At 34.3% G+C, this 12,850-nt stretch overlaps 1 protein-coding gene across 1 annotated transcript in view; it reads left to right on the top strand.

Annotated features, from left to right (window-relative positions):
* LOC112052935 (uncharacterized) overlaps positions 1–12,624 on the top strand; it is a 310,949-nt gene extending 298,325 nt beyond the window's left edge. The window contains exons 6-7 of the mRNA XM_052882193.1: positions 11,736–11,838; positions 12,501–12,624. Of these exons, the coding sequence (XP_052738153.1) occupies positions 11,736–11,838; positions 12,501–12,624 (227 nt within the window). The remainder of the gene's footprint in view (positions 1–11,735; positions 11,839–12,500) is intronic.
* Positions 12,625–12,850: the final 226 nt, after the last annotated feature.

Here is a 12,850-nt window from a genome sequence, read left to right as displayed (position 1 = left end):
ACCAGATAATTTGATTGCTTCAACGATGTTTTCAAATCAGTTTCTCAAAGTATTTTATTTTAGACACCAATAAAATTAAATAAAGAATCGTTTTCACTCACGGCTTAAAGTGTGAATTTTACTATAAATTTGTAGGTACATTTTTGGGTCTGTCAAAAGTAATAAGTAAAAAGTTCAAATAAAATGGTATGATAAAACGCAACCTTTCGAAAAATTTGTATGGGAACCCCGTTGTAGTAGGGTAATCCTGATGTCCGGCCGCACTTGGCTATTCAGTGCGCGCAGTATGGAGGAAAATTAAGGTAGGCCGACGCAGACATGTGGCATTTTTAACATGAAAGTAATTTCTTATTGTTTTCGCATCAGCTTTATACATTACTAGCGGACGCCCGCGACTTCGTCCGCGTGGAATTCAGTTTTTCACAATTCCCGCGGGAACCATGGATTTTTCCGGAATGTCAAGCCTATGTGTTAATCCAGAGTAAAATCTATTTCCATTCCAAATTTCAGCCAAATCGCTTCAGTAGCCGCAGCGTAAAAGAGGAACAAACATACTTACATGCAAATTTTCGCCTTTATAATATTAGTGTGAAAAAAGAAAACTTTGTAAATGATTTCAAACATTTTTTATCATTCGTCGTTATCAGCCTGTTTGACCAGGCAGAGACAGGGCCTCATTCCTCTTATGGTAAAGAAGGAAGTGGTGTTTCAGCCCATTTATACTGACAAATAATGTTTGCTATAAACTCCGTAACTATCATTTTTGATATTAATCAGAATCACAACTTCTTGGACATAATAAGCTTACTGCTTACTCGTCATTGTAATGGAACATTAAATTTTATTATTATGTTTTTAATTTATTTTTATTTTGGTAAAAAGTGCGGTTTTAAGTAAAACTGCATCATATATCTACAAATTGACTATAACGTGTGCCGCTAGCACTACACTAGCAAAATCGCATGTATACTAATATTATAAATGCGAAAGTAAATTTGTCTGTCTGTCTGTAACTTTTTCACGGCTAAACGGCTGAACCGATCGAGATGAATCTTGATTTAAAATGGTAAATGGGACCTTGAAGCAAAACATTAACTTAGAATTATTTTTGATTTAAATTTATGGAATCTAATGATTGTCATGTTATTAAGCAAAATTATACTTTTTCAAATAACAACACTATTAATTTTCAAAAAATAATAAACAATGGGAAATCGAGTGATTGAAGTTTTTTTGTAATATTAAAAAATAATAATGATTACCTCTAAAGATAGGTGGAAGATGGAACTTATAATCCCTGTTTCAACAATAATTAGTCACTTGGAAACTAAATCACAATTTTTGCTCGTCGCGGCGGAAGCACTTCCATTCCATCATAACTTTCCAAACTTATCTTAGTTAGGAACGATCAATTTTCATTTTCCCTCGATTACACAAGTTCTCTTAGAGACAAAATTAAAGTACTGTTAAATCGCTGTTTACTAACGACTTAGGTTCATACTACTAGCTATGTATATAGAAGCATGTACAATTACCTAATACTTATAAAAATAAAAAATATTTATCATTCTTTGACGTAGGTAAGTGAAAAAGTTGATATCACTTTTAAGCCTATATCTGTTTACATACATGTGTGTCTGATTGTATATTTGTTGTGTCGTAGCTTATTAACTAATTGAACAATTTGGATGCATTTTTATATTGTTTGTGAAATAACGATCAGGATCCAATAGGCAAATCCAAAGGTATCAGCGTTTGTCTATTAGGAAATAATTTTTGACATAAAAGCAATAAAATCTACGCTAAATTCATGTTGGTCGAGGATGATCGATGATTTTTCATTTTAACTTGTTTTTGTTATATGATAAACTCTATTTTTAACTATGTTTAATTGTGTTTCGAGCAATGCTGATACGAATCAATCTTTCACAGTTAAAAATATTTTGAAAATACCCATTTCTCAACATCAGAATATAGTATGAAAACATAAATATTAATTTTGGTGTTGTTCAAAAATCCCTCTCCATTGTCTCCAATGTCCTCTGTCTAACTGACCAATGAAGCAAGATCGTACTAACCCCCTAGTAATATAGTACACCACCGGTGTCCTCATAAAAATATATTTAATGACCTCGTAAAGATTCGATACGTCCTGGTAGCATTGTGCTGAAAATGTACTCTCGCTCTCAAAGTGTGCTTTATGCGTATCTATAAATCCGTGAATGTTTCATTTTATTATGGTCACCTTTATTGATATGAGCGTTATGGCCGTTTGCAGTTCCTATATAACTAACTAGCAGACGACCCGCGGTTTCATACGCGTAGTTCCCGTTCCTATGACAATGCGGGAATAAAATATAACCTATTTTATTCAACGAAAATGTGGTTTTCTATTGGTACAAAAATTTTCAAAATCGGTTTAGTAGAGCTAGAGATTATCCTCTACAAACTTTTTTTTTAATTGTTTCAAAGTTAGCCCTTGATTACAATCTCCCCTGATGGTAAGTGATGATGCAATCTAAGATGGAAGCGGGCTACCTTGTTAGCGTTAAAAAATTTTGGAATCTTAATTTGACCCTCTTCCCGGTCATCGATTAAGATGAAATTTTGCACACGCTCTGAGTGCTGATGACAATACACGAATAGCTAAGAAACGTCATTACAAATCCAATATGGCGGCCTCCACAATCACTAGTAAATATGTAAGAAAATCAAATCTTGGAATCTTAATTTGACCCATTTCCCGGTCTTCGATTAGGATAAAATTTTGCACACGCTCTGAGTTCTGATGACAATACATGACTAGCTAAGAAACATCATTACAAATCCAATATGGCAGCCTCCCTAAGATGGCGGACTGTCTGTTTGAAATCCACCCCCATGATATGGATATCAAATGAAAAGATTTGCTGTCAGGAATACGAAAAAAATAATCACATGACTTAAATCCAATACTTATTTGAAATTTTGTAATGTGTCCTAAAAGCGTATTTTTTCGTTTTTAAACTATTGAAAGTTATTTTTAATTTAATTTTTCTCCTCACACATTGTAAACATACGAGTAGGACAAAATGAGATAAGTACACGTAAAGTAAAAAGTCAAACTATCGTACGTTCAGGGCAGTAACTAAGGTAAGGTGGCAAGTTTCAGTTGTATGTACTTAAGCCCCCCGTTCTTGAGACGAAACTACTTTCCGAGTACACATTAGCGGGCGCCGGGCACATTAGTAGGTGGATGCTTTTTCGGCAAAACCTTAACTTACTTAAGTCAGTATTAGGTGGTCACTGCTTTTTTCTTTATTGCCTCGTATTGATCTTTATATTACAAGCAAAGAGGAGTATACATTTGCAAGGTGTTCATAATTTTCTAATATTTTTTTAAATTACGCTGCATAATTAATTGGTTTAGACTGCAAAATTAGAATTTGCTTTTTAGTTATCCGTCAAGGTTACGTGTGTTCCACTCCAATTGTTAGCGACGAAAATACTACTAATTTTATGTTATCTATCTATCTATATCTATACTAATATTATAAAGAGGTAAAGTTTGTAAGTTTGTAACAATTTTTTGAAATGGGGTAATCTTCGGAACTACTGGACCGATTTTAAAAATTCTTTCACCAGTAGAATGCTACGTTATCGGGGAGTGCTATAGGCTATATTTTATATTTCTATCATATATAACTACTGATATCGCGGGTTTTCTCTTACAGGTCAGACCGAAAAACTTACTTATTCGCATGCGCTGCCTCAACCATTGCGTATAACTGAAATAAATGTATGGAGGCTTTTTGAACCTTTAAAAGTTCTACAAAAAAGTCCGCGACACCATATATCTATCTTTTATATTTTAGCAGATATAGTACCTTTAGTACTTTAATAAATTATTTAAATTTTAAACTAAGGTTTACGTCATTATTTACACAACTAAACTTAAATCCTTATCAAAATAAATTATTTAATAATTACAAGGATATTATAGAGATAAGAATTGCCCTTTACAGTATGTTAATTAGTTATATAGTTTCGGAGATAATACAAAATTTCTGAAAGTCGCAGAAATGCCGCTATATGACGCCCCGCGGTTTCAATTACGTGGTTCCCGTTTCCGTATGAATATGAGGACCAAACATAGCCTATGACACTCGCAAATAATGTAGCTTTCTATTGGTAAAAGAATTTTCCAAATCGGTCCAGTAGATCCAGAGATTACCCCGACAACCACACAAACTTTACCTCTTTATAGTATTAGCATATAAGTCGCTTGGGAAATTATAGTCTTTTGGTCATTGCACCACGCACATAAGGCTGGACCAATTTTGCTGAGGGTAGGGATAGGATAGAGGTAGGGTAGGGGTAATTTAGGGAAAGTGTAGGGTAGGGTAGGGTAGGGTACGGATAAGGTAGGGGTAGTGTAGGGTAGGGGCAAGGTAGAGGTAGGGAAGGATATGGAACGTATAGGGTAGGGAAGGAGTAGGATAGGGGTAGGGTAGGGTAGGGGTAGGGTACGGGTAGGGTTAGGGTAGGGATAAGGTAGGGGTAGGGAAGGGTTAGGGTTAGCGGTAGGGGTAGGGTAGGGGTAGATTAGGGGTAGGGTAGGATAGGGTATGGATAGGTTACGGGTAGGGTTAGGGTAGGGTAAGGTGGGGGAGGGAAGGGTTAGCGTTAGCGGTAGGGTAGAAGTAAGGTAGGGGTAGGGTAGGGTAGGGTACGGTTGGGTAGGTTTACGAGCAGGGTAAGGTAGAGGTAGAGAAGTTTACATCAATTTTTACGCGGACGAAGTCGCGGGCGTCCGCTAGTCTAAATATAAAGGCGTTTTTGGCAAACATTATGAATACTGACCAACTTTTCTGCAGTATGTCTAACAGTTACTTTGTACCTACATTCTGCTACAAGTTTATACTATGTGTTTTAATAAGCCTAGCCATTACACCAATTATACTCGTAGCTCAAAATAGATGGACCGATTTTATGATCTTTGATCTGTTGTTTGTTATAGTCATATAATAAACTATTGCTTTATTTACCATCATCAAATACAACAAGTAAGTGGGAAGTGTGTCAAATTACGCGCAGTGTAGTGTTCCCTACACGTTATGATTACTTATAATGAGTTATTTGGTTAGTATGGGGTACTATGAAATATTAAATGAGTTCCTGTTTAATGTCAACATACTTACAAACAAGCTTTAACATGCTTGTGTCAAAACAAACCGACGGTGACGAAAAAGACGATGCTTCCCTATTTTATGCCAATTTTTACGAAATTAACTATATGAACTGTTTTTGAATTCGTGGGCAATAAGACGACTGACTGATTAAGAAGAGATAACAAATTCAGCTACAATAAAAACTTTTAAAAAATACTACAAATACAAAATAGCTGATTTTTTTCATGTGATAGTGAGATAAAATCAAAATACGTTTAGCTTAGCACTCAGAACATGAGGTTTACAAGCATTTTTAGAACATCAAGTTTGACTATTAGCGAAGACTCTACCACCGAATAACCAACCACTTTCGTTTATTTCGTAAATTACCTGATAACGTGATTACTTTGATATACCCGCACTAGCAGTTTAACTTTCCTACCGCAAAGAACGTACTAAATCTAAGAAAGGTACCCAAAAACACAAATTTGTGGGTACATGCCGAATTAGGAGTATATAACTTGAGTCGTGCGGGGACGTTAAAATAACTATAATCGTTTTTGTTTTTTTTTTATTACGGAACGCTAAAAATCGGACCGTAAAATTTAATCATAAATTCGGTTGCTGGTTTGGTAATGTCCACATTATCGTGATTTCATTCGATGCGGGCGTGTCACATATCGCACCGTAAATGTTTTATGAGCCACGCACATTGTCAATTTTGATGAGGGCTCTTATAACAAATAAATTCAGTATAAACCATGTATAAACCCTGTAACAGATACGTACTTGGAATGTCATCATTAATAGAAAGAAGGGGCTTACTTGTAGGTGCCACAAATCCGCTATGCTAGATTTATTTTGTTTTATTTTTTTTTTATTCTTTACAAGTTAGCCCTTGATTACAATCTCACCTGATGGTAAGTGATGATGCAAACTAAGATGTAAGCGGACTAATTTGTTAGGAGAAGGATGAAAATCCACACCCCTTTCTTCACGACTTTTACCGGAACACTAAATCGCTTGGCGTTACGTCTTTGTCGGTAGGGCGGTAACTAGCCACGGCCGAAACCTCCCACCAGGCAGACCTGGACCAATTAAGAAAACTTCAATCGGCCCCACTGGGGATCGGTCCCAGGACCTCCGTCTTGTAAACCCACCGCGTATACCACTGCACCACGGAGGCTGTTAGCAATATTTTACTACCTTACTGGCCCAGTAATTCACCCATGCAGCTACAGATCTTTGAGCTTCTGAAGTCTTGGCTGAAACTACGAGTAGGATAGTGTAGTATTGTGTTTCCTTTCTTTCAAGAAATTCTCTGTTAGAAGGCCGTAGTAGAGTAGTAGAGAGCATTCTAACAACTTCTTGCCTCGGAAACTCGGCCAAAAAAAAATTCCGGCCATTATCATTAGCATCTAAGAGTAATCGTCAGAAAGTCAAATGCTATCACCATATAGTCATATAGGTCGCCATCTCGTGTCATTATGAGTTCCACAAATCCAGGGGCTAGGCCTCTCTCCCATGATTATAGGGCCTTGTAGTAGTCTATTAGAAAAATGCAATAAATTACAACGATGTAAAGTTGCCTCACGTATAAATGAAACAAAAACAATGTGAATGATGTTCTACACAGTCCAACTTTCTTTAAATAACCGGAAAGGTAACGGTAAACAATAAATTACAAGACAAACTTTGCGAAAACTCGGAACTGGCCCTAAGCGAGATCAAGTAATTTAAAGGCGAAATAAGCAAAATTACTCTAACGTTTTCGGCTCTTGTTCGACGTTAAAGAAAGTCGTTTTAATGTTACATAGATTTTAATCTATAAACAAAGTATTGTTAATTATACCTACCATTTATTACTCCAAAACAGCTTAACTGATCTGATGTAGTCACTATTTTGGTCTTTATTGTCAATATTAATAGTAACCACCAGTAAGCACCGGATGATATTTGTAACATAGAATCTCAATATGTCAACTAGCATACAAATACTTGTCAAAGATAGTGAATTAGCCTGATAGATGAAATTAGACTCAAATATGGACCAAATTATTCAAAGAAGAGACTTTCAAACGTTGCGTTTCACCTTTTTTGTCACCTGTATCCTACTATAAGGTAAAAAATATAAAAAACCATTCTGAGTAATCATTGAGTCTATATCCCAAAAGAAACTTTCAACTGTCAAATATGCCATCGCCTACATAATTATGTAGGTATAAGGTAAATCTATAAAGGAGGACTAATATTCCATGATCCATTGTTTTTTAAAATCTCAAAGAAGCCATTTTTTAATAAAACTTTCAAACGATTTTCGCGACACTTTCAAACGATTATCTTCATCCGATTTACACAAAATCTTTCTAATAAATTACTCTATGTAGCTATGTAAATCATCTAGTATCATATAAATAAGTAATAATATATATCAATAAATCATCTAATCATGTAGTACCTGAAACGTCGACAATGATTATTATAGTATCATATTAGTTCTTATTCTATGTAGTTTTTATATTTTTCTGTATATTTTTTTGTAATTGATACACGAGTTTATAAAAAAATAGTGAGAAAAAACTAAATTCAAATAAAATAATTATTTAAATATTCAATTTCGTAGGAATTTGTATTGAAATCTCGTAGCGGTTGGGTGACTCTGACGTCCGGGGATCCTTTAATATTCAGTGCGCGTAACGTAGAGAGAAATTAAGCCAGGCCAATGTGGACAATATGTAACTTTGATTTTTTTATATGAAGTTACAAGAACTTCGTATTTCATGTGTAAACGTTTTCAATTTCAGCAGCAAACAGAAATGTAATTTTCATTTTCAAAGTGTTATTCCAAGATTTTAAATTCTCAGTAATTCCTCAATATTAGTCACGAGTTGAATATAAATTTTAGTAATTCAATCCTTATGTCAACCACTGATGATCAAGTAATCTCACATGCCTGCAGCGCTAACGGCTTGACGTTCGATAAAACTGGTTCCAACTGGACTGGACCAACAAATCGTAAGTTGGTCGCAATTGGCATGATGTCATGCATTCTTATTTCAAAATGTTTTAGTACTTAGGATAACTACTTGATTTACACCTTTTTCGACAGTTATTGAACTATTGGGACAAAAATGTACCTAAGTAGAACAGGTGAACTACACGAATACTGAAATACAAGTAAGAATGAGTCTAATTACTAACAATTGTCACTTACACCAAAATATCTCAGTGTTTAGTGTAATAGATATTACTTTATTTATGTACTAGCGGACGCCCGCGACTTCGTCCGCGTAGAAATCAATGTAAACTTCAAAGTCTTTTTCACCACTTTAGGGTTTGAATTTAAAAAAAATTTAAATCTTATTATATTTCGTATTTTTTTTATGTTATAAACAATTTTTTTAAACTGTAACTCTAAAAATGAAGGACTTTCCATACACACTTTCAACCCCTAGTTCACCTCCTTTTTATTTTATTTTCGCAATAAAAAGTATCCTATAACTTTTTCCGTATTATTTTCTTAAACCATGCCAAGTTTCATTTGAATTCTTTCAGTAGTTTCAGCGTGATGTCCGGCCAAGTAAATCACGGACAGACAGACTGACCAAAAATATTTTCGGCTTCAGTATCGATTATATAATGCCCTTCAATAAAAATTTGCAAAATATCTTCAATGTACAGAATGTACAGACTTTGACCTATCACAGTTTTATTATAAGTATAGATTTTCCGGCAACTACAGTTAAATTCATCTTATTAGATAATCATGATTAGGTACTTGAAAAGGACTACATTACAAGTGAGGGAATCTTTAATGAAATTTGACTACAAAACGATTAACCTACTCTACATTTCGAGCACATATTAAATTTTATAACACAAGGTATATCCTTAATGGTTCATTATTTCCATTGAAGCGTATTTTCGGAACCCGGTAGCCGATATAAATCATCCTCCCGACCCTAATCTGTTTACCATGCCGATATCCGATAAAATAAAATCCAATTATTTTGCTCTAATACACATTTTAAAAATATATCGATCGAGGCCGCAGATGAATCTCGGCCGTGTATTGATGAAAACGTATCACGTAATACATTACAAACGCGAAAACAAACCCATTCCGATAGGGAATACCTCAACAGATCAATTCAGATACATAAGCTCTAAATAAACATCACTGCAATGAATAACGAGAACACGGCAGATTTGTTTTCGTCTCTTCCGCTTCAGCATGTATTTACATATCATACATGCCGGAAGAGCTGTGTAATATATTTGCAAGTGATGAACAAAATGGCTTACGGAAGTTGTATTTTACTAAATTTCGACGGCAGCAGTTTATCAAGCGGGACGGTGCATCGGAACATCTAATCACGTCTCAGCGTATTCATTAACACATTACTCAAAACTAAAATACTTCTGCGTTATGACGCTTACAATAATTAACTTTATCTCAATGCATTATGATTCATATCGCTTTAAATTAGGAATGACTACGTGACTATCAATTTTGATAGTTAAATTGCTTACTTTATTAAATGATACACAATAAATAAATAATTTTAACTATTACAAGGGGTGATCTTATAATTATGACTTCCTCTAACTACCGTTGTCATTACTGAGACAAAGTGTCAAACAATAGAATTACATTCAATAATTTTCTTGATTTTGTTACTTTTTCTAAATTAGTAGGTAAAAGTTGTATAATTTTAACATCTTAATTAGAGTCGTGCCTAATAGTTGTTTTTTATTTCTTTTAATTTATTAACCGACTTCAAAAAAGGAGGAGGTTGTCATTTTCTTTAATGTTTGTTATTTATTAATAAACAACTTCGTCATTTATTTACCAATTTTGATTTTTTTCGAAAGAGTTTACTTCCAATTTTATTTTAATACAAATCATTTAGTAATTTTTTGTTCAAATCAAAATAATCGAAATACGTCTTTGAAGTCGGTTCCATTTTTATGTCAAAAAGATTATTTATTAAACATATTCGGAATTATATATTATCGTATATATTACAATTACGAAATTTATCTTATAATTATGCCTTAATATTGTACAGTTATAAGCTTAAATCGATTCACAAAATAGCACGAAGGTAAACTACTTAGGTGCAATACGTATGCAAAAGCATTACTAATACTCGCAAATAAACCACTAGCCATTTGACTTTGAACGTGCTTCATGAAGTGCCAATAGATGGCTGTCGGCTTTTAACATTTATTTAGCAGATGTTATATTAGAAGCTATGAATACTATTACTATTATATTAGAGTAATATTTTATATTTGTACTCGTATTTGTGTATGAATGGTTTTCTCTTTATTGGTGGTAGTAAGCTGCACAGACACCACTTTCGTTTGTGTTTAAAAATTTTTCAGTAATTTATAATTTATTTTACTACTAAAATTTGCGAAAATGTAAAGTTATTAAATGTTAAACATTATTACGGTACCCAATAATAGTATCTTGTTTGCGGCGGCTATGACAAGAAAGGCCGTAGCATCCATCATGCTCAAAGACCACAATAGATTGATCGCCGGTGCCAGCCGCGCAAATATACCGGAGCGAGGAAACACTAAGACAAAAATGGCGGAAGCAAACAAATGCGGTGTCGATGGAATGACAGAAGGATTGATAGTCGCCGAGCGTCGCGTTGGCTGCTCTGCCCCTGCCTCCTCTGAACCTATTATTATGCTAGAAGGTTTCGTGATAGTATAGATAGTAACTTATCTAATAGTAAACCGATAAAATTGATCCTATCTTTGATAATATTGTTTAACAGTATATTCGCACAATAATTATGCTAATTGTTTTATCACACCTGCTAATGATATTTTTTGTTTGTTTTTTAGTTTTTATAATGTATAATTATTACTATCCAACGAAGTGGAAATTCAGTCAGTATTCCTGCCACCATTCCACGTATGACGTAGGCATGGTTTGTATAGTTATTAGGATAAGTTCTCTGTGGTTATCATTGTATTTAGTTGTTTATAATATTTTATTGCTAAAATAACAGTGGTTTGTTATCAATAGGTCGAGATAACGTCAGAGTATTAAGTCTTTAGTTTGCAATGCACAAGGGAATTTGCAAACAAAGATACGAGCAATAGAAAGCACAACATGAGATGCAGAGATGAAAAGGCTACGCTCCGCCGAGAACAGATGTAATCGGATTTAGTGTCTATGTATGATTTATACGGGCTTTCCTCAGCGATACAAAAAGTCTTTTTAATGCAACCTCTTTGAAGAAAATTTTAAATTGAGAAGCTTTATTATTTTTTATTAATACTACCTACTAAAATGAACATTTTAATAAGCTTTGAAATGCAAAGAAATTGGAAATGCAACACTGCTCGATAAAAGCGATGTGTTTTTAAAACGCTGTAGTGTGAACATATACTAGAGAATGCATTTGTTGTATTTGAACGTCTCGTGTGAATGAGGGCTAAGGGTAGATTACACTTTTAACATTTTCAATTTAACCCATCAATGAAATATCGCATCATGAACTATCATGTCGTTGAATAAAATAATAGTACTTATTAACATTGTTGTTTGTATTGTTACAGAATTCGTAATGTCAGAAGGGGGGCACGGAGGATCCGGTACATACCCAGCCCGTTCACCAATATCCAGCTCCACCACGGGACACTCGAGTTCTAGCCACCACAGGTATGTTTAGGTATATGTTTCACCACATCACAGGTCTGGTCACAAGCCATGTCTAACAGCTTTAGGTTACCTTTATCTATTAATTAGGTCGGAATTTACTAGATATGCGTTGAAGTCGCTTATCTTTTGTTCTAAGCGTAAATTGTAGTAAACAACACGGTAAATACAATTTGCTTTAAAATATAAAAAGAAGAAAAGAAAAAAAGAAAAAAAAGAGAAATCTTACACTATTTAGACTACTATTTATTAGACCGTACCTATAATGCATAGTCGAGTACTTTAAATGATATCTATGACCTAACAAGACTATCAAAAATAGAGTTTAACAAAAAAACTCATGTATACCGCTTTGTTAGGGTAAAGATCGCAAGTAATTTGTACGTAATTATAATGTGGCGACGAATGACATGACGATGCGTCGTCAAACTTAGTGTGATATACCGCATCTACATTGAAACATTTTACTATAAATATCATAATTATTTATTGTACAAATGCATCTTTTTATGAGATAAAAATGTATCAAACTAGTGTAAGCGAGAAGTTCGCTTGTAATTCAACTCCAATATGGCTGATGGATTGACGCAGCCGTTCTCGGAGTAACGTATATGTTTTCATAGCTGGCTGACGTTATGAACTAATCAAATATCTGTGATATTTAGACCCGAGTTCACCGACTTTCATATAAACGGCGTTTGCAGAACCGGCCCGTCAAATATTAAACATAGTTTGAACAAGGAGCGTTTTTTTCCTGTTCACCAGACGCTTTTTGACTCTGGTTTGTAAACCGAGCGATGGAGAACTACGAGTGAACGATTTATGAACAATTTATTTATTATCTATAACAGCATTGCCAACTTGCGAGGAATTCCCCAAATGGCGGGGATTTTATGGGAAATTCCGGTATGTTCTTTCCACAATTTGGGGAGTTTCTGCTTCGATTTGTAGGGATTTAGAAAAATACGTATTGGCAACACCGATTTATTATGTACCATGTCAAATTGACAAATGT

Source organism: Bicyclus anynana, chromosome 6 (assembly GCF_947172395.1).
Source record: "Bicyclus anynana chromosome 6, ilBicAnyn1.1, whole genome shotgun sequence".
Lineage (NCBI taxonomy): Eukaryota > Metazoa > Arthropoda > Insecta > Lepidoptera > Nymphalidae > Bicyclus > Bicyclus anynana.
The sequence above is the reverse complement of the archived record's forward strand: the minus strand, read 5'-3'. Positions and strand labels throughout refer to the sequence as shown.